The sequence below is a fragment of the Episyrphus balteatus genome, chromosome 3 (genome assembly GCF_945859705.1).
Source record: "Episyrphus balteatus chromosome 3, idEpiBalt1.1, whole genome shotgun sequence".
In the NCBI taxonomy this organism is placed as follows: domain Eukaryota; kingdom Metazoa; phylum Arthropoda; class Insecta; order Diptera; family Syrphidae; genus Episyrphus; species Episyrphus balteatus.
Genome location: NC_079136.1, coordinates 115,533,204 through 115,556,771, shown reverse-complemented (window position 1 = coordinate 115,556,771; position 23,568 = coordinate 115,533,204). Strand labels below are relative to the sequence as shown.

The following is a 23,568-nucleotide window of genomic DNA, read 5'->3' as shown; positions in this document are numbered from 1 at the left end:
CCAAAATTTTTAAGTATCTAAACACATTCGAAAATCCAAAATGTTAAGTTTTAAGAAACTCCGCTTACACATTATCAAATTCAGAATTCAAAATTACGAAAATTTTCATTCACAATAAATATAAAAAGAGGCTAACCCACAATTTTAAAAATCCTAACAACACAAGCTCACAAACAAACCAAATTTGAAAACGCAAATTCTTAAAATAAAAAAAAAAAAAAATCAGAACCAAAAGCAATAAGAAACTTGGCCACTGTGAAATCCAAATATACCACACGCAAACAGAAAATCCAAGAACACGATCACTCAAAATCGGGAAAACTTCCTCGAAAAACAATACAACATAATTCTTCAGTCCCAATCAAAGAACTGTAAAAATTTGAAAACTAAAAAAATCTCAAAACTTCAAAAATTCGAAAACATTCACGCAGAGTAACAAGACACCTACTAAAAGAACCCCATTCCAGAAATAATCTAATTTATAATTTAAGTCTTCGAAAATTTTTATTTGGAAAAGTTTCAGAAGAAATCTCGAGATTTAGATATTTTTTTCAGTTGTAGAATTTCGTGTTAATTTAAATAATTGTTATCATAATTCTGAGTTTTATGGTTTTGGGCGATTTTTTTGCGAGAATTTTAAGTATTTTTAAATTTCTGTTTTAAGTGCATTTAGTATTCTAAAATTTTGTATCTAAGACTTTTATAACTTTATGTGTGAAGTCTTTGAGATTTTTTTTTTTTTTTTGATTTTTAATCACTAGGTAAGTTTTCAAAATCTTGTATTTTCATAAATTTTTGATTTTAAGGATATCGGAATTCTTAATTTGTTTCTTTTTTTTGAGATTTTGATTTAAAAATCTTTTTAGATGCAAGTTTGAATTATAGAAAATAAAAGTTTTAGAAACTAGAGTTTTCGAGATGGAATTTTTAATTAAAGTGATAAGATTACTGCTTAAGTGCTCGTTTTTGAGACTTGGACCATAACATTTTTCAATTTATTTATCCTGAAATTATGGAAATTCATGTTTTGGCTTAACCTTTAAGCAGTTTTCGCTTTGTTCGATTTTTTGTAACTTTGGTTTTAAAAATTTCATAAATTATGTGTTTTCGATTTCTGGGTTCATTAAAATGCCAAATATTTTTAAAATCCTTGATTAAGATTTTTTGAGGTTATATTTTTAAAGTTTTGAACTTTGTCAGTTTTCGAATTTCTTTTTTAAACAAAAACAAAATCCCACCAATTTTGTCATTTTTATACATAATCTGTTGTGTTTGAAAAACCATTTCTATCCAACCAATTTGGTATCCTTTATTAATTTTTTCATTCATAAATAAATTCCTATCAAACAACACACACAACAAAATTGTCTCGCTTCCATTTTTCCTCATATATATATCCTTATTTCAATTTTATTTTATTTTCATGTGTTTTTTTTATTTGCAGGTCGCCTGGATGCACTTTGAGCAATCAGCAATTTTGACAGTACACAATCACGTCATAACGAGAAATCCGAGAATTAGTGTTACCCACGACAAACATGACCGCCACAGGACATGGTATCTCCATATCAACAATGTCCATGAAGAGGATAAAGGACGTTATATGTGTCAGATAAATACGGTCACTGCAAAGACCCAATTTGGTTATTTGAATGTTGTTGGTAAGTAGGAATATAAAATACAAAAACGAAAAAGAGAATTATTTATCTACTATTTTATAAGAATTCCTATAAATCTGAATGAAATAAAATATAATACTAATTTCACAAGAAAGGACTTTTACAAAATTATATTTCTATCACGCTCATCAGGTGAAGAGTTATCTGAATTTTCGTTTTGTTTTCAAAAACTTGGAATTCTATAAGTTTCTAGATACTGGAGTGGGCAATAGAGAGAGTTAAAGTAGAATGAATAGTATCAAAAGGATATACCATCACCATCATAATCATCGAAATTATTATATTGCTCAGAAGCTACTATTCATTATTTTTAGTCATAACACCACAACCATCGCATCGCGTCGCACCGCACAGCTCACAGCACAGCAATAAGTTTAGGTAGCAAAGGTTGAAAAGCGAATTTTTCGTTTGTTGTTGGAGAGTCCTTGTTGATCCTGCTACTACTGCTGCTGTGGGCAAAATTGAATTCAGAAATTTTGTATAAATTCCTGCTCGTTGGATAGGATAGGTCCTTTTAGTCATTATCTACGACCAGTCATGGTTGAAAATTTGGTAATTATTTCTTCATTATAAAATTGTGAGAAAAACAAAGTGTTGTTGTTGTTGTAGTTCGTGGTGCTACCTCTCTACTATATTATAATATTGTAGGCAAAAAAGCAAGTCAAGAACCATGACGACCGCAAAAGTTATATAACCAAAAGAGGGTCTAGTGGAGAAGTGAATGAAGGTTTTACCAAGTTTTGTGTATATTTTCCTGTAATGTCCTTTGATCCGGGCAGAAATTTATTCAAAATTGTATTTATTCAATTTAAAAGTGTCGCTGGGTACAAAACTTGCTGAAAACTGGAAAGCTCCTTAATCCATCCAGTTCTCTTTCTCTCACTTTTTCTCTTTTGTTTGTATCCTTCTCTATCATCTTTGAAGAAGATGATGATGGGAATAGAACTCATTTAGACTTTGGCAAACAAAAAAAAAAAAAAAAAAAAACCAGAGAAGAAACTCTATCTTGGAGTCTTTTCATTTACTTGTTATACGTTATGATGCTGGCTGCTGCCATTGGGTATGATGATGTTTGGTCCTTCCCTAAGGATTCATCTCTATATTATATACAAGTTCTCTTGCTTTCTAAAGCTATTTGAGGTGAATTTGCCGAGGATAACTACTGTACGTATAGTGTTCTTTGGTATATATGCAAGTGGATTATCCCGGCTATGGAGCAGAAATTTTTGCAATCCATAGATGAAGTTGCCTTATTCCCATTTTTCACCACCACTTGTCCCCTTAAAAAAAAGAAGAGGTGCAGGATTAAATAAAAAAAAAAAAAAAATGAAAAAAAAATTATTTTTTTTTTTCCTTCAAACTTATCATCGAAACATGAATTCATCGTTTCATTTTCATTCGATGATAAATCATGATGAAGATGATTATGATGGTTAGTCGATCTTGTTAGTATATTTTTGTATGCTTTTTATGTGCCAAGGATTCCAAGGATGCTCTCAAATTATCTTTCCAAGTTTTATTTTTCTTGTTTTTTTTTTTTTTTTTTTTGAGCTTCTAACTCAGAGAGAGTTCCCCCCTTGTTAAGTTGAAAGTTAACTAGTTTTGTATGAAGATGATTATGTTTGGAATCTAAGGTAAAAGTAAAATTTGCTTTTCTATGTGCAATGAGATGAGCAAACATTCACATACGATAGAAGGTACCTTCATTTTTCATGTGTGTGTATATCGGTTGTATATTGAAGAAATACTTCTATGATGCATTATAAAATTGATGATTCATTTTGTAAGCAAATATTGAATGAAAATTTCCCAAAATGTTTAGCTACTTGCATTATTTATGGGCTCCGGTTGTGGCTGGAGTTGATAGACGGAAGCATTCTCAGGAGCTGGCTTGTGATGCTTGTGTGGTGTGTTTAAGTTTAACGTGACGGAAGAATATTTTGAAACTTTAAAGTTTATACAAAGTTTGGGGTAGTTTTGCTTTGATAATAAAATCAATAATGTTTTTATAAAAGTAGCTATATAAGAGACTCTGGTAGGGTCACGTGCAGGTGAAGAATAAAAACAAATCAAAGCTGAAGGTTTAAAATGATTTTTAAACCTTAAAAATAAATATTTTGTAAGGTCCTTAGTATTCTCGTGGTTCATTAATTGGGATCAAAAACCCAAAATCTCGAATTTTCAAAATATTGAAAACTCTGATTGTGTTTTTTTTAAAAAGCTTAAAAATTTAAAATTTTCACAAACATTTTTCTTTTCTTACATTCGGGAGCAGACATTTTAAAAAATTTCTCCCAAATCCATCGAGTGAGACATCAAAAGAAAGGTCTCTGTAAGCTCTAACCAAAAGTTTATTGGGGGTCTGGTTGCTGAATTATTTGCTATCGAATTTTTTTTTTTTTACATTCGGAAAATTTTTTTTTTTTTTACATTCGGAATTTTTTTTTTCTCACATTTGGAAACAAACATTTTCGGATGAAAGTCTTGAAACAAGTTTAAGTTTGCAGATACGAGTTCACAATGAACAGGCCTATCGCTTTATTTAAAAACAATTATAAAGTATTTTTTTCGTATTTTCAAAAAAATCATTGCCGAAAAAAATGAATTTTAAGAAATTTCTCCCAAATTCATCAATTGAGACATCAAATGAAAGGCCTCTTTGAGCTCTACACAAAGGTGAAAACTAAAAGACTGTTGGAGGTCTGGTTGCTGAATTATGTACTTGAAATCGAAATATTATTTTTTATTTGTTACATTCGAAAATATTTTTTTTCTTACATTCGGAGGAAGATATTTTCGGATCAAAATCTCGAAAAAAGTTTAGGTTTACAGATACGATCTCACAATGAACAGAACCCTATCTTTTTATGCAAAAAAAAATAAAAATTTATTTTTTTCAAATTTTCGAAAAAAAATCAAGGTTTAACCCCTTGCCGATAAAAAAAGTTTTTAAAAAATTTCGTTCAAATCCATCGTGTAAGACATCAAAAGAAAGGTCACTTTAAGGTCTATTCATGGGTGAAAACCAACAAATTCTCACAGGTCTAGTTGCTGAGTTATTTCCATCTTAACATTTTTTTTTTTTTTCAAAAAAAATTTTTTTTTTTTCAAAGTTGGAAAAAATAAAACAAAAACAATATTTTGGACATTCCTTAGCCAATTCCTACTTCCTCGAAGGAAATTTTGCGTTTCACCTTTGAATAGAGTTTAAAGAACCTTACTCAATGGGTTTTGAAAAGTTTTTTTTTTCTAAAAAAAAAAACAAAAATAATAGGTTTTCAACACATTCCAATTTATTAGCAAATTATCTATGTCATAGTCAACAATACGTGCCTCGCTTATTAATTTAGATCTAAATGAGCTAAAATTATTTAAAAAAAAAAATTGAAATAATAAAATAACTGTTAACAAAACTTAATTTTCAAAAACATCAAAAACAATTTTACATATCGGTATGTTTTGAAAACTCTTCAAAATAAATTTCAACGCACAAAAATATTTTGTTTTTTTTTCCTCTTAAATTTGGTACAAAATTGTAAAATCATTTAACAAACATAGAAATACAAAACCTAAATTCAATTTTCAATCAAAGTATTTTCAATAACAATTTTCCACACAACAACGAAATAAAAAAAAAATATCAAAATATCTCTCTATTACTTCAAAACCACAACAATTTTGTAGTAATCTGTTGTATATTTTTTTTTTTTTTTTTTTTAGTTCTATAAAATCAATTCGTATTTAGTTTCACAGAATCATTATATGATTTCACTCCTCTTGCCATAAATGTATATTTAATCCTTATCCCTACACACCAAAAACTGCCTCGTTATTTTTACGATTTTACGAAATACATTTATACAACCAATGGAAAAACATAGATAAAACTGATTAAACAAGTTGCAATCATATAACTTTTCTCTATCAAAAAAAAAAAAAAACCAAAAATATTCCAAAAGGATTATGAAGGATATTTTTTTTTTTTTTTTTTTTTTTGTATTTATGTGTGTTGTATATTTCCTATAGCAAATTAGTATTCAAAACACCGGTGGTGATTGTCCTGTGGACCCGGACAAAATTCGATTGAATTGTTCAGCAGGCCACGACAAAACCTAATTAAATAATAATTCAATAAATTTATTGATTTTAATTTTATAGACCATTATTTTTTTTTTTTTTTAATTTCGATTTTTTGATTTATATCAATTTTTTTTTTTCAATTTTTAAATTTTTATCTCTTTAATTTTTGTTTTTATGTTTCATTGCAGTACCACCAAACATCGATGATTCATTGAGTTCGAGTGATGTTATAGTCCGTGAGGGTTCGAATATTTCGCTTAGATGTCGTGCATCGGGGAGCCCCACGCCCATCATCAAATGGAAACGAGATGACAACTCGAAAATTGCAATTAACAAAAATTATGTTGGTAAGAGAGCAAAAAAAAAAAAAAATTGCAACATTTTTATGTCATTCATAATATATTTCATTTTGTTTTTTTTTTTTTTCATTTTTTTTTTTTTTTTTTTTTTTGTTAGTCAATGAATGGGAAGGCAACACCCTGGAAATCACCAGAATATCCCGACTCGACATGGGAGCTTATTTATGCATCGCATCAAACGGTGTACCGCCAACAGTTTCAAAACGGATAAAAGTTAGTGTGGACTGTAAGTAGGCTTTGTTGGTTTGTTTTTATGACATACAAAGTGATTGTGATGGTGGACATATAAAAAGGACAAAGGATATGCTGTGTCAATTATGGTTGTCTTATATTCTCTCTCCCCCCGTCTCTTTCATCACACTCCCATCAGGTGTAGTGTTGGATCTTTTTCTCGCTTGAGTAGATGAGTAAATGTTGTTTTTTTTTTCTTTTTTTTTATTTTGTGTGATGTTTGTTATAAGAATTTAAGATAAAGGATCTATACAGCCAGGACATACTGAAGCGGAAAAATAAATAACACATACACAATTCTAAGGGAAGGTTATTTTTTAATCCTGTCCCCACAAAAGCCTAGCGGGCTTATTGTTAACTCCGATATATTAGGTGCTATCCTAAGCTTGTAAAAACGGCTTTGTTTGGTATTGTATATGTCCTTTTGTAGTATAGTCTCCCTCGAAGCTATGAATAAAAATGCTAATGAAACAACACAGAGCACCTTTTTGTCACGTCACAGAGCAAAACCAACACAAACCAAAAAAAAAAAAAAAAAAACATCACATATCATCAGCAAAAAAAATATTTTGTGACGAACTTGTGTCGTGGGTTGTATCGCCGCAAGGACACTATAATCTCTCCCTAAACAGAGAGGGTCCTCTTTGATGTCTTTTTGATTTTCTATAAAAAAAAAATTTTTTTTTTTGTTATTGTTATCCTTATTTGCTGTCCGAACCAACTTAGATATATACAGAAAAGACAGATTAGATACAATACTTGTGACACCCTGCTGATGGTCTCTATAGTTAGGATATAGACTTTTATCTTGTGTGTAAATGGCGCCCGGGAGAATACCAAACATTACAAACTTTTTACACATCTGTCACATCTGTTTCAAATTCTTGTTAACATTCTGCAAGGATTCTTTGAACTTTTTTTTTTTTTTGTCGTTTGTACTTTTGCATTCTTATTTATGTTTATTATTATCCCACGAAGAAAGAGGTCCTTTCTGTTCTGTATCTCGAAGTCCTGTCATGTGAATATTGCTTGCTGCAACACAGGAAGAACAGTTTGTCACAAGTATAAAAAAAGGAAGACGAATATTTGTGTGTTATTATTGTTGTTGTTGTTGTTGTTGTACAGAGTGTCCACCTACAACTATACTAAACCAAACAAAAATTGTATATGTCTGTCGTCCGTTTTGATGGTCGTTATTCGTCCTTTCGTTTTGGTATCGTGTAAGGATGTTTATTTTTATTTCATATCATTTTTTTTCTGTGAAATATGCTACTGCATTTCGAATACAAAAAAAAAAAAAAAAAAACGAACCGACAAAGAATACTGATTTCTGTTTAAGTCAACATTGGATGCTCTGGTTGTCATCGTTATATGAGCTGTGTGTGTCCTGAAGGACCAACAGAACAGAACCAGGACATTCAGAAAAGAGTGACTTGCTCATTGCTAGTAAAAATGGTACAATCTTCGGTGGTTTTATTTTGGCATTGGTGCTTTTGGTTCAATTTTTTTTTTTTTTTTTTTTTTTTTTTTTTTGTGAGGAGGGGTGGGGGGTAGTAAAAGTTTAAGGGAAAGGGTTATGTATTCCGAACAGATGTTTTCTGTGATTGAACGTTTCTTGATTTTAAATTAGCAGATGAGAGAGGAAACTTTCCCATGGATGACACACAACGTCACGGACACGAATTCGAATACACTAACACAAAAAGACAGACAAACCGGTGAACGGAAGAAGTTTTCTTATACTTTCGAAATGGAGAAAGTTGGATATTTTTTTTTTTTTTTGGGATTGGACTCTTTTGGAATATGGAATATCCATAACAATTAATATTGATTTTATAATGATTCGTATCCGTTTCTTTATATATTTTTTTTTTCTTTTACTCCTTATCCTTCGTTTGTTATATATGTGGATTTCAATGTATCTCTGTGGAAGAAAAGGGCCATCTTCTGTTTCAATAAATTGCATAAAATTGTATTGAAAAATCATCATCATGTATGCATTGAATTTGGATGGATATATACATTTTATTTGACTTTTCAATATTTTTCGGACAAAAATCAACATTGGCAAAACTTCTAAAACAAACAAAACTTTTTTTTTCAGAAGAAGAAGAAACAAATTGACATGTTTGAAATAAAAAGATATGTTTTTATTGTTTATTGGGATATTCATGCAGAAGAATGCAATGTTTTTGTTTGGGCACATGCTTAGTTTTTTATTTCAAGATAAAAACAAAAATAAAAACTGAGCAAAAATCACAAAAAAATAGTCCTGGATAAAAAGAATTGATTTGGAATTCTATTTATTCAATTGAAAAATATTAGTTCTATTGGGAATGACAAAAACCTTTTAAGGATAAGTTTAATAGGATGTTTGAGAAAAAAATCACCAAAAATTTGCAATAAAAAAATATTTATTTAAACTTTTTTTTTAATTTAATAAAAAAAAAAAACAAAGTATCTATACTTTAACTACGATTACTGCGAATATATTCAAAAATCGCGAAAAAATAATTTTAAAATTATGTTTTTTTGCCAAGCCGTGTAATTATCAAAAAAAAAAAAAAAAAAACAGATCGAAAATTAGATTTATTTTTTATGGACGTCATAGACAGAAATGGTTGGATTTGAAATAGGATCACAATCACAAGCATCTAATACAAAAAAAATCATCAAAATCAATTGACCCAGGCCAAAGTTCTGAAGTAAAAATATGTTTTTAGCTACGAAAATAAAATGCACTACTGGGTCCCACTTAGTTAATCTTATCGTAAAAGCTTCTTAGAGAAAATTATAATTTGATTTTATCACAGCATTTCTAAAAATATACAAAAATACATTATTTAAAATCTGTTTTCATAATAAATGTAACACCATCTTGATCACAAAACGAAGTATGCGCTATGATTTCTTGTTTGAAAAGGAATTTTTAGAAAAAAAAAAATTGAAAAAAATTAGAGCCGTTTTTGAATAAAATATTTCTAACATTTTTCAAAAAAAAAAATTGGAATGCCATGTGAAGAAATAATTAACTTACACGTAAAAAACGGAACAATAACGAAGATATAAAAACGAAATTTTAAAATATTTCACTATTCCATTTTTTTGATTTTCCAAAAAAAAAAAAAAAATATTTGAAATATTTTTTACAAAACCAAAAATGAGGTTTTTGAGAATTTTGTAAAATTTTAATACTACGGTTACTTAAACGATTTATTATAAAAATTTTCGTTGAAATCAACTTCGTCGTATACGAGTCATTAAGAAACTAAAAAAAAAATGGTTCAATGCAGGTACCGTTAACAACGAATTTTCTTAATCGATAGAAAAATGAAAAAAGTTTTGAAAAAAGTCTTAAAACTTATAATACTGAGTTATTATTTTTGTTTTGAGTTATTTTTTTGGTTTGTTATTTTTAGGAATTTTTGAAAGCATGCGAAGAATCTTAAATGTATGATTGGCTTCAAAAAAATATATAATGTTCAAAATTGCCCCAACTATTTCAACGACATAAAATGTTGAATTAATATATTCATTCAAAAATTCACCGTGATTTAGTTTAAAATTTATTAAACATTAACAAAAATTGTATTGCGTTTTGAAATCACGCACCAATTTTTATTTAAACTCATACAACTAAAAAAAACTGAAATAATACAAAACCACCTTCCACTTATAAATCTAAAAGCCAGCTGAGATAACCAAGGAAAGTCATTGACATTTATCGATGTGGTGTAGACGGGTTTAAATATCGAATAACTTCTAAAACAGATTGATAAACTAAAAAACAAAAAATGCAGTGTTTAAATGTGCCCCGTGTTCAAAAGTGTCCCAATCAATTATTATGCAGAATAAAATAAATAATATGTTTAGGAAATTGTTTTCTTTTCGAAAAAAAAGTTACGTATACGCCATACACTTGCTTTCAAATATGTGTAATTCTAAAATGTTTCTTACAATTTTGTTTTTTTTAAGTTTTTTTTTTTATTATTAATTGAAGGAAAAGTGGAAGGCAGGAACGTGATACTAGGCAGATATTTAAGTGTTATTTTTGAAAAAAAAAATCCTTAAAAACATGGCGTTTCTACAGAAAAATTTTCTGTAGGCGTAGAAATGCATCAACCACACGTATCATCGTTTTATACAAATCTTTAAAAAAATATTTCTTTCGCACAAAAAGAAGTGAAGAATTTTGAAAATATATTAAAATTTAATTTAATTGGTTAAAAATTTTGGTCTAGTTAATTAATACAAAAATTGTACGTTTCTTTGTGCAGTTATTAGAATAAAAAAGAATCCAAAAAACAGCGACATAATTGAAATTTTTTTCACCAATAAGCGACAAATTTTGGGCAATCTACCCTCCGAATAGGTTCTTATTCAAGTGGCTATAAATGAACAAATCTGCCGAAATGAAAAAAAATCATAGAAAATTTATTTATTTTTTTGAAAGAGCATAAAAGGACCAAAAATCCCTCCAATTCAACCCTATTCTTAAACACAAAAAAAAAAAAAACAGCCCTACCCTCACTCAATTAACGAACACTGACTAACTGACAACCAAGATGACAAAAAAGAACGTTCAACAAGAAAAAGCAAGAAAAAAAAAGGAGTGACTCCTTGAATTTGTAAACACAATCGGATGTTGCCAAACGAAAATTCCTTTAGTGTTGAGCAATAAAAAATTAATTTTTCACTTTTGTTCATCTATTTTTTTGTTGATGTTTCTTATCTTGTCCTTTGAGTAGTTATATCCCTTACATCCCAGATATCCTAGTGCTGTCAATTTTTCCACTTCAATTTGCTAATTTGTACTTCGGAAACATAAGACAATTCTTCCATCAAGTGTCACCAAATTCAATGCTCTGTGTCAACATTTCTTTCTCGGGTGATGATAGTGATGGGGAATCTTTTTTTTTTTTTGTTCATTTTCTGCCTACTTGGAATTCCTAAAGGATATTAGCTGGTTTATTTTATAAAGCTGATGTCAGTCCTCTTGAAAATGACGCCCTCTATAGTGCAAATATTTAATTTCTTCTTCTTTTTTTTCTCTTCCAACTCATGCACTTCAGTTGGAAAAAAAATGAAAAGGAGAGCAAAAGAAGAAGTGTTCTATTATATTTCCACATCGTTATCGTCTGTCCGAGTTAAGGACACAAAAAAAAACCCTTGCTAAGAAGAAAAATCGAAAAACCAACAAAACCCCGACGAGCGCATGGATGGACATTTGGTCCTGTATGAAATGCTACGAAAAATGTTACGGGGTTGGTACTTGATGTTCAAGTTCTTGACTTAACCACACGCACGAACCATCATCAGCATCATCATCATCGTCCATGGTCCTTATTCAGGACCTTTTGCTCATTTCGGTACTTGAATTAAAAAAAAATATAAAAAAAAAAATTGGCGGGAACAACAACTTGAATTCTCAAGTATTTTGTACAACAAGACGAAAAGAAGAAAGTGTTTGACTTTTAAATTATCCCTCTCAACTTGACTGAAGAAGATTTCCTGCTACTTCTTCTTCTGTCCACAAGTCCAACCAGAACGAACCCAACAGTAGGAGTTCTGTGTGATATCAAGTCCTTGAAAGAAATCCCAAGGAAAAGAATAAATGATAAGTGGAAGATTTATGTTAAATAAGCATCGCAAGTTTCTGGAGAATCATTAATGATGATGACAATAGAAGAGTTGGCCTCTTTTTTTTTCCTTTTGTTTGTTTTTGAATTAAGATGAAAAAATGTCCTTTTTTTCTACCTCAAAAAACTTTTGATCCTTTTTGGTTTTGATTTTTTTTATTATTATTATTAAAAACCTATTTCAACTTTTATAAAACCACTAAATTCATTTATTTACTTGCAAAAAGGACATGCTGAGGTTTTTGGAACGAAAAAAAAAAAACAGAAGAATCCTTTGGTCAAACCACCATCACCACTTTCATTTTGCTTTCGGGCTAATTAATTATAATTATCAATTTAATTTGATTAAAATTGTGCCACATTGACTTTTATGTGTTTTTATATTATTTTTTGTTTGTCTACAGTTCCACCAATGCTGCTTATACCACATCAACTTGTTGGTGCTCCCGAAGGTTTCAACGTGACCATCGAGTGCTTTACCGAAGCCCATCCAACATCACTGAATTATTGGACACGTGGCGAGGGACCAATCATACACGATTCACAAAAATACAAGTAAGCCGAGTTCCATAGTCCAGTCAGTTGGTCAGTCAGTCAGTCAGACAGTGGCTCTCTGATGCTCATTAACGTTGTGTAAATTGAATCAGTGTCATTTTCCTTTTACCTGTATGTGTTTGTGATTTCCTGATCCTGACATCCGTTTTTTTCTCCGTTTCGTTATGTAATTTTTCTTCTTTTTTTTTGTCTGATTTTTTTTTTTTATAGAGTTGAATCCAGCATCGGATTCCCCGTTTACAAGACTCACATGAAACTGACCATTTTAAGTGTGAGTAGTGGAGATGATGGAATTTACAAATGCGTAGCAAAGAATCCGCGGGGTGAAACCGATGGAATTATCAGACTTTATGGTGAGTAGTTTTTGTGTGTATGTGAGGTTAGGTTATAGTTGAATTATGCCACAAAATGCTGCCACATTATGACCACTAAAATGAACGTTTCACAGTTATATAAACTTTTATTTCCTTCCCTTCCTTTTTCTGTACCTCTTCTATGTCCTTGCTAAATCTAACCATTCCCACAACTCAAATGTTTATTTTCTTTTTTTTTTTTTCTGAGTGAAAAAAGTGGCAGACAGACAGGAGGAATATAACTAAATTAAACGCATCCACATACACACACACACACACACATACACAGACACACATGATGCAAACAATTTCAAACACAGAGAAGTAATAATAATCATAATTCTGGCGGAAGCACGTTCATGTTGGTTGTCTGTTTGTTGAAATGACGAGTATGAGATGGAGAGTATGTGTAGAATACAGGAGGGAGGAAGACTCTACATTTATGTTATGTGGGAGTGTTCAGTGGTTAGTTTTACTATTAAATTTTCCAATTTAGTTTGCCGACGTGTTAGACAATTCTAACAAATCCACAAAACACTGAGTGAATGGATGAGAGCGTGTGCATGCAAGATGCTATAATTTCATCAAAAAAAAAACACATTATTGCTAACAAGAAAATATATTTTTTTCCTCAGAATTTCGTCAATTTCAATCAAAACTCGTTTCAGATTGAAAAAATTTCAAAATATCATTATCGTGACGTTATCTTTGTATTTTTCGAAATCAAACCTTGCCTTTTTTCAAAATGTTTTTTTTTCCGGAAATCCTTATTAAAATTATTTTTTCACTTTTTTATGAAAAGAAGTTGAATAATTATAAATTGAAAAAATATTTATTGCAAATAAAAAAAAATTGCACAAACAAAAAATATTTATTGAAATTGAAAAAAAAATTATTGCAGCTGAAAAATATTTGCAATAAAAAAAATAAGTATTTATTGCAACAGACAAAAAAAATTGCATAAAAAAACATATTTATTGCTAATAAAAAAACTTTGCATTAAAAAAAAGTATTTATTGCAACAGACAAAAATTTGCATTAAAAAAATGAACTTGCAGCTTAAAAATATTTGCAATAAAAAAAAAGTATTTATTGCAAATAAAAATTTATTGCATTAATAAAATATTTATTGCAACTGAAAAAAATTGTCAATAATATAATATAAAATATTTATGGCACATAAACAAAATTTCCATAAAAAAAATATTTATTAATACTGAAAGAAATTTGCATTAAAAAAAATGTATTGCAACTGAAAAATATTTGCAATTAAAAAAAAAGTATTTATTGCAAATACAAAAAAAAATTGCATAAAAAACATATTTATTGCTAATAAAAAAAAATTGCATTAAAAAAAAAGTATTTATTGCAACAGACAAAAATTTGCATTAAAAAAATGAACTTGCAGCTTAAAAATATTTGCAATAAAAAAAAGTATTTATTGCAAATAAAAATTTATTGCATTAATAAAATATTTATTGCAACTGAAAAAAATTGTCAATAATATAATATAAAATATTTATGGCACATAAACAAAATTTCCATAAAAAAAATATTTATTAATACTGAAAAATATTTGCAATAAAAGAAAATATTTATTTGAATTAAAAAAACTTTGCATAAAAAATATTTATTGTAGCAAAAAAATGATACAAAAAAATTATTTTTTACATCCCTGGTACCGTGACATATTTTCCCAGCTTTTTTAATTAAGCATAATTGTTTTTATCAGAAATAAGTTGTAAATAGTTCTTGAATTTTAGTGGAGTAACTAAAGCAAATTATTATAGGGAACTCGGCCGAACAGCTCTGATTTTGATAATTTGTTTTTCAAACGTTCTATGGGTTAAAAATTGTCGATGTTTCCGTATTGTTTTTTAAAATTAAAATTAAATTTTTTTGAACAAAACCATTTTTTTATATTAAATTTCATAAAATAAATGACACCAAAAGATTCTCTAGGTAATTTAAGGAAAAACAAAAAATATTTGGGAGTAAAAGACAATCTTCCATCGTTTAAGCGATAAGTGCAATTTTCTCACGACATAACCTGCAATATTTTCATACACGTTTTTATAAGGCCAGAATCTCATTTACATTTATCTGTAAAATTTAAATCCACTTAATTTAATAAAGAGTTTTTGAAAGAATGGTCCTCAACTCAGAATTTTGGAAAAAAAATGTTATTAAAAATTTTTAAATGACTTTTTTTCAAATTTTTTCGCAGTAAAATATGAATTTATGTAAAACAAAATTTTTGGCCATAAATATTATCAGTTGAATAAAAATTAAAAATTACTTCAATTTCATGGGATTTGATAAAAAACTGAATTTTTGCATTGAAATAATTGATTTTCTCAAAGACTTTGGCAAATAAGAACTTTAAACTTTTGCTATTTAACTTTCAACAATAAAGGCTATTGAATGAATAAAAAATAACTTTATATTTAAATGTTGATCTTAAAAAAACAATTAGTTAAAATTTTTTTTCAAAGCTTCTATTAAAAAAAGTTCTTCGAAAATGAAATACTTTTTAATTTTTTTCATAAACTGTAATACATATTGAGATTTTCTTTTATAATTTCAAATCATAATAAATGTGGCCAAAAAAATTGGAAAAATAAATTTTTTCCATAATCTTTTTTCATAAATCTGAAATTAATTACCATTTTTTCAAAAACCCTTCACTCAATTTACTTAATTTTAATTTTACAAATATAAATAAGCTTCTAGCTTTTTAAAAAATGTATATTTAAATATTGTAGGTGTTGCCGTTGTGTTCAAATATGTTTTTTTTTTGTGTTTGAAGTCAATTTGTGAGAAAATTGCATTTATCGCTTAAACAATGGAAGATTGTCCTTCAGTTCTATATAGTTTTTTTTCCTTTTATTGCCTAGACAATTAGTAAATTTATGAAATTAAGGAAAATTTTTGAAAACATTTTTGTTTACAAAAATCTTCAATTACCTAAATATAAAAAATCAAAACGGCAACAGCGGCAATTTTTAATCTATGAACCTTAAAGTATTTTTAATTTTTGAAAAAAAGATCATCAAAATCAGAGCTGCACGGCCGGGTTCCCTAATACATATTGCCATTTTTTGAGCTTTAGTTACTCCACTATTTCTTCGATTTCGATCGAAATTTATTTCATTTGCTAGAATGGAGGGGACCTACAATTTACCTCCGAGTCCTTTGTATGCCATATTAAAAAAAAAAAAATAATATAATAAACTTTGGTATCCCTATGGCATCACCATCTCTGCTTCCGCCGGTTTATTTTCTTCTAAAAAGTTTATAAAGTCGATAAGAGGAAAAATTTTATACCTATTTTCTTAACGGGTTTATTTTTTTTTTACATTTAAAAAAATTTAAAATTTAGTGATTTTTGGCAACCATATATTTGTAATATGGGAGTTTTTTTTTTTTCATTATAATAATAAAAGCTTTTAAGAGAGTTATTTTCATCTTCTAATCTTAACAAAATAATTATTATTATTAAGAAAATTAATATTTTCTACTCATAGAGAGTTTTTACAGCTTTGCTTCATCGTTGGATTAATGAATGGTTCTATTTCCTCCTTCTCAGTTTTGGGTCGTTTGAACTCTAAAGTGGCCCGTGTCGGGTTAAGAACTAGATTGCCAATAATACACAGTTTTAGCAGAAGGAATTATAGGATTAATATTTTCAATAAATAAACAAAACAGTTTAACCCTCTACTGCATGAATTAATATTAGCGGACGAAAAAATTAAAAAATGCTTTACATGAATTCTCTTGGTTGTTTCAAAACGGTTTTCATTAAAAAAATTTGTTTAAATTAATTTGTTTAAAAAAATTTGTTTATAAGCCAAATTTGGCTTCGTATGCATTAAGGGGTAAGAAATTTTACTAATTCTATTTATTCAGATTATGTAAAGAATAAAATTAAAAATATCAAGAGATAAATATTTATCATTTAAAAACAAAATAAAGTAAAATAAATACATTGCATTACAAAAGGTTAAGAATTAATTCAAATTTGGCTCATTTTAAGCCATGGAACCGAGAAAAGCAATTTGTTTTTTCCGTTGTATATATTTTTTCTGGTTCACTTTCTTTCCATTGTCAAAGTAAGTCTTGGTCCAACATTTTCACCCACTCCCAGATCTTAAAAAAACTTAAAAGTAATAAAATGATTGAAAAATATTATAGGTGAGCCTCCCTCCCCCTTAATTTTTTGTGGTTACGCCCCTGGAAATGGGGTTAACAAAAAAAAATATCTCTAAAAGCGAAGGGGCTCCATTTCTGAAGTAAAACATAGCTTAAAAGCAAAATAAAAATGTAAAGGAACAACATTTTTCAACAAAAAAATTTAACAAATTGTGTAGATTTAAAACCCCTTAATGCATACGAAGCCAAATATGGCTTCCGTACTTTTTGCCCTCCCAAGAACAGGCCAATATTTTTTTTTCAATAAAAATTGGTTCATAGCATACGTAATTAACACTTAAAGTATGAATATATTCTAACGCTTTCGATTTCAATGCACACGACTGATCGACTCACCTGTGATCATAAAATACACCTTTATTTTGTGTCGGACACACGAAAAAACTATCTCTATGGGTTCTCAGAAACACAAAGAAGAGGATTGTATTTAATCTTTACCATTTTTTTGTGACAGAGAAGAGAAAAGTGCATACAAACAGACAAAACCATATTTGGCTTCGTATGCAGTAGAGGGTTAAAATTAGATTTTTCATTCATTTTGTAAATTAGAAATTTAATTTTGCTATCTATTCTTTATATACATTTATTTTTATTATTATTATAATTATTTGCTCAATAAATCAAATCAAAAAAAAAAATATTCATGCATTCTAACCAATTTTAAGGTAAGTTCTTCATCAGGTTTTATTTTAGCTTTATTGCCTACAATGAGTCAAGGTTGATGACTCTGTTCCCCAACCTTAATAAAGATCACCCAAAATAAAATACAATAATAACATCAGTAAATTTAATTTTAAAGTAAAAAACATTGCATAAAGTAAGGAGTATTTTCTATCAGAAAGTGAAAAACTAATTGACCCTCGATTCTCTAAAGAGCACGTAAGAGCACCCAATTTTTGTTGCATTGTGTAAAAGAATATATAAACTAACTCATAAGTTTCAATTCATCGCAGAATAACGGGGTATACTTAAACAAAATCATTAAAGTTCAAATAATAACTTACCAAAAATATCAAGTTTTTAGATACTAGTTCTAAGCCCGAATTAAAATAGAAAACACCATCTAACATTTTCAAAACTTTATTAATATTGTTAATAAATAACTGAAGAAGACAGGGGCGTACACTCCCTTGGGGCAAGCGGGGCGGTGCCCCGGGGCCCCCGACCGCCCCAGGGCCCCCACTGGAGACAATGCAGAGAAGGAAACTGTTAGCATAAATTGAGTTACAAAGTAACCAGGGAGACAAATTATGTCATTCAGTGTAATGTATAATGCATTGGTAGCCACACAATATATGTATATTGATTTTAAAAAAAGTTACCCCAGGAGACCCAAAAAAAAAATAAACTGCTTTTTTAAAAGAAAAATTATAATTTTATCTTAGGGCCCCAAAAAATATTACTTGAAAAATCTTTGCCACCACAAATAATACATTAGGGGCCCCAAAAAAGCAAAAAAATATTATTTGAGGATCTTCAAAAGTGGTTCAAAACAATCAAATGGAAAATTAAATATAAATTTAGGGGCCCCAACATAAATACATCAGGGCCCAAAATAAAAACATTACGTTATTGGTGGCATTCCGAATATTACTTCCGAACAGAGGCCCCAATACCTATGTATTAATTCTTGGCTCGAAAAAAATTATATTATATTTTAGGGGCCTCTAAGCAATTAAATTTGAGGCTCTAAAAATAATTTTTCAGCGGCCCCAAGAAAATTTTTATTTTAGGGGTCTCTAAATATTTAATTTTGGGGGCCCTTAGTACAAGTGTTTACTACTTTTATGAGAGACATTTTAAGTCAGTATAGCAAAGTGCATTACAAACATATTAAAACATTAAAATAAACCTAAAAATAAATAAGCCATACAAAAAAAAAAAACCTATGGAGTATACGTATTTTTTTTGTAACTAAGGGGCCCCCAAATATCAAAGGGGACCCAAAATTTAGTCTTACCCCGGGGCCCCGGCGACTCAACGTACGCCACTGGAAGAAGAATTCTCCAATTAAATTTTTTTAGATTTCTATCACAACACTTCGATATCGCATATAGAATAACACTTACCAAAATAGTTCGCATTCATATAAAAATGAAATAGATGTAATAGTTAACTTTGAACTCAATTTTTAACAAGACACGATCGAAAAACAAAAAAATGAATGCAGCATATTGACACATGTTTATTTTGCACCCACTTTGCCAAACTTTTTGGTGTCAATTTTGATTCTCAGAAAATCGACTTATGACCAGGTTTTTACTGCAAATACTCCTATGTGCAACGGTTGCCACGGGTTGCCACCGTTTTTAGAAAATTTGTTCCTTTTGTTGGTCAACATGAAATATGAAAAAAATGCCAAAGCATTTAGGTAGGTGGCATCGGTTCAAGAACAAAATTTGACTGAGGAGAGGGGTTCTCTTGCTCTCCTTTTGGGGGGTGGGAAGGCCAATTTTCTTAATATTTTCTGCAAAAGTAGATGTGAACTATATATGAGACGAAGTACAAAATTGTATGAATAATTATAGTTTTGTTTTTTTCTATTAATTAGGTTGAACATTTATGTGTTATTATTACTGGTATCTTTGACGTCAATTAATTCTGAATGTCAAATATTGAAAAAAACACATGCATACACTTTTCTTCCAAGACAGACTGTGTAAATCAACTCATTCATTTATCACGCAGCTACGTTACGTTGTTATGTATATATTGCAACTAAAATGAAAGTAGAAAGGATCAAAATATAGAATATGTGTATGTTATATGTTATAGTAACGGGTTAATAGCAACCACTTTACTATGCCGTTATACCGTTTTTCGTTCCACCTCCTCATACGATGATGTGCGAAAGGATACAAATAACATTATGAGTGTTATGTTGTTGTACAAACAAACAAAAACCGAAACAAACTACCAAATAACTATACAGACACTGGTTTCCAACGCCAACTACGACCGACGACAACAACGCCACCCAACGATAAGCAATGAAAATATTATCCTTATGAAGAGATGTATAAATTTCCCACAGTTTACTATTATATTTTTGTTTCGTCCTTTTATCCTTTTTCTGCTTGCTCCAAAAGCCTCACGATCCAACCACACTGCTATACTAGCTTCGTGAAAATATATCTTATGCTTGTTTCAGTGAGTGATTTTAATGAAATTCACGAAATTGTTGTCGTAAATAATTAAATTGAACTTGATGTTGTTGGAAGGTGGTGGCTGGTGGGTCGTGTGTGCGGATGCGGGTGCGGGCTCTCTCTGTTTGTTTGTTGTGTTATATTTTTTGGAAAGGACCACCCTGATGCAATAGGAAGTTGTGGAAGTGAAAAGAAGGAAGGATTTGACTCATATTGTGTCTGTTGGTGACGATGGGATGATGATGATGATGATGATTATTTCGAATGATGTTAACTCATGCTTAAATGTCTCATGCGCATTGCCAAAATCTAAATTGAAAATTAGTGCAATGCATATAAAATAATTGCCGCAGCAGAAGCAGCATTATTCAGACACAACGCACCAGGCACAAAATTGGTTACAAGGATTTGTATAGATGTTGAATTGGGTTGGTTTTGGGGATTGGGTTGTAAAAAAGGATTAGATCGACCCTAAAATATCGTCAGTGTCCCCCCAAAAACTGTGTGTGTGATGGAGTGTGTGTGCATAGTCAAAGTTTGTGTATATAAAACGATTTGGGACTACATTTTAGCGATTTGTTTTGTTGGCATCCTGGCAAAAAAAAGGATAAAATGGATGGGATTTTCCATTAAATGAACATCTCATAAAAAAGTTTCTTCTTCCTTTTCGTCCTGTGTAGCTTCCTGACTGCTGTTGTCTGTTAATGTAGACCAATATAAGTGCGTTAACGTCAAGAAAAAGTGTGACAACACAAACACACTAAACAAAAAATGTAATTCCCCGTCCAATGAAAATCCATCCATAAAAAGGATAACAACAATTTCGTCGTCCTTATCGATAAAGCAAATCAACCGTTTGAATACTTTAGGGGATTTCTATAAAGGGACAAAAAAAAAACATTTTCTCCATCATGAACAACCCACAACCAGCTCAGAACACACATATTCTCCTTCTTCTCTAAATTGTTTGCCTTAACTCAATTTCAATGCCAAATAAGGACTCCCGCTCTAGGATATTAGAGCTACTCGTACGTCTCGGTTGTCGTTTGAGTGGGTTGATGCGGGTGGGTTTTTGTATATTTTCGACAGTTCGACTAGATTGTGGGTAGAAGAATTTCAACACCTTTTTTGTAGGGTTTCCCAATTTCGAGTCTCTAGACAGCCAAAGAGAGCGAGTAGTAGTACTCGTATAGTAGCGCAAAAAAGCTTTATATGGAGAAACGCGATTTCAAGCAACGATTACTGCTATAGGAGAACAATTGATTTATTGGCAATTATCCTTGATAAATACACTAAACAAGTGAATAGCACTGTGGAGAGTGGCGGGCGGGGGGATTCTTGGTGATTGTTGTTTTTATTTTCTTAGCGAAATGAACAATAGCACTGGTTTTTGGTTTATAAAATGCAGAAAACGTATTGCCACTCTAAGGAATAACAAAAGGACCGCGGATGCTATTGAGTTCATAAATCCTTGCTGCCAGCAATGCCATGCCACGTATATAGAGTGAGAGTTCTCCTGAGTGAAAACTTTTAATTTACAACACACGATGGACTTTCACATAGAGAGATTTTTGTTTTATTCTCTATTTTTTTTTTGTTTTAAAGAAAATTAAAAAGAAAAAATATTATGTTGACTTGTTAGCAGGATTCTTCGATTGAATTAAGGACTTTCCTTGGAACAAAACAAAAAAAATTCAAAGAAAACAAATGTGTCGGTTTTTAGTAAAATTTGGATGGATTATTACGAAAAAATCGTGTTTGGGTTTTATGTCCCGTAAAAGAATCATGGAGTTGTGCCCTTGCTCTTCAAACAAAAAAGTAAGTCATCAGAAGTTCTATAATTCGATTTGGAACTTATGTCTCTGAGAAGCGCGATTTTTAATCCACCGGCGACAATAAGGTCAATATTACCAAATGTACAAAGTGTTTTGAAACTTATGCTCCACTGGGATTTTATGTCCCAAAAATCCTTGCCAATAATATTTCGAAGTGATCTGGTGACTTTTATTTCGATTAGTTTGGAACTTGTGCCTCGGAATGACGATCTTATGTCAAAAAGGGTTTCTTTGATTAAGGACCCCAAGTTATATTGTACTCCAATTTTATCTATGGAACCTATTTAACTAAAGAGTGATTTAAAGCTTTCGTAGAAAAATGATAACCATTATGTCCAAATGTGATTTGTGTCTCAAAATGATTATCGGGCTTAGGTCCCAAAATTATTTTTGATTTGCAAGTCCCAAAGTGATTTGGTACTTTATGGATTTATGTCCAAAAGAGTTTATAGACTTGAAACCCAAAGTTTTTTGAGACTCAGATCACTTGTTTGGGGTCCAAGCCGAAAACTGGTTTGCAGTTAAGGTCCCAAAGTGATTAAGAGCTTACATCCCAAAATGATGAACTAATGCATAGAAGCTATTTGGGCTTAGGTCCCAAAATGATTTGGGACTTCTAGGTCCCAAAAGTGGTCTTAGTGTGGTCTTAAGTGGGGGTCTTATGTTCCGAAATAATTAGGGATTTATGTCACGAATTTATTTGGAACTTATATTCTGATATGAGTTTCAAAAGTGGTTTGGGACTTAGGTCCCGTCCCGTATTCCAAAGTTATTGGGAATTATGTCTAATTTCGGATATATACTTTTAAGTTATTTAAGATTCCAAATCATCTGGGACTTTTGACTTAAATAGATTGGGGTTTCGCAGATGATGCGGAGCTTAAGACCCAATTTAATTTGCAACTTATAATTCAAAGATATTTTGGTCTTAAGTTCCAAGTGTTTTTGGTTTTATTACAAATTTTTTGGGAATTATGTCACAAACTAATTTAGAATTCATTTCCAAGAACGATTTGGACCTCGAAAGTTATGTGGGACTTAAGTCCCAAAGTAAATGAAACTCATAAAAATCTCCTTAAGGTTCTATGCCCTTAAGTATGTAACACTGGTCAACAAGGTTTTTGCCACAAGAACCAAAATATACTTTTCTAGTAGTTTTTGAGGTGCTGAATCAGAATCTGAAGTCAGAAAAATTTGATTGGCCTTCGTTTTTGAAATATTACCGTAAGAAAATGTCAAAAAACGTAATTTTGGCTGTTTTCGAGGTTATGTGGAGTAATTAATTGTGAATACATTTGTAACGGTGCCTATAAGAGCTAGTTTTATTCTTTTAAAAAATGTTTAAATCTTTCCGATATCTCTTTTATTGCCCGAGATATTTAAAATTTAAGCAGCGGTCTTTGAATCAGAAACAACATTGGCCAACCAAATTACACTTTTTTTTGCCACAAGAATCAAAATATATTTTTCTGAAGGTTT

At 30.1% G+C, this 23,568-nt stretch overlaps 1 protein-coding gene across 3 annotated transcripts in view; it reads left to right on the top strand.

Annotated features, from left to right (window-relative positions):
* The window catches only part of LOC129913577 (lachesin), a 102,050-nt gene that overhangs the window by 61,836 nt on the left and 16,646 nt on the right, over positions 1–23,568 (top strand). For 2 of the 3 annotated variants that reach the window (XM_055992325.1, XM_055992326.1), the window contains exons 3-7: positions 1,445–1,661; positions 5,948–6,106; positions 6,216–6,344; positions 12,393–12,543; positions 12,754–12,896. In XM_055992325.1, the coding sequence (XP_055848300.1) occupies positions 1,445–1,661; positions 5,948–6,106; positions 6,216–6,344; positions 12,393–12,543; positions 12,754–12,896 (799 nt within the window). Of the gene's footprint in view, positions 1–1,444; positions 1,662–5,947; positions 6,107–6,215; positions 6,345–12,392; positions 12,544–12,753; positions 12,897–16,423; positions 16,610–23,568 lie in introns of those variants that run through there. The other variant, XM_055992327.1, reaches the window with a different exon arrangement.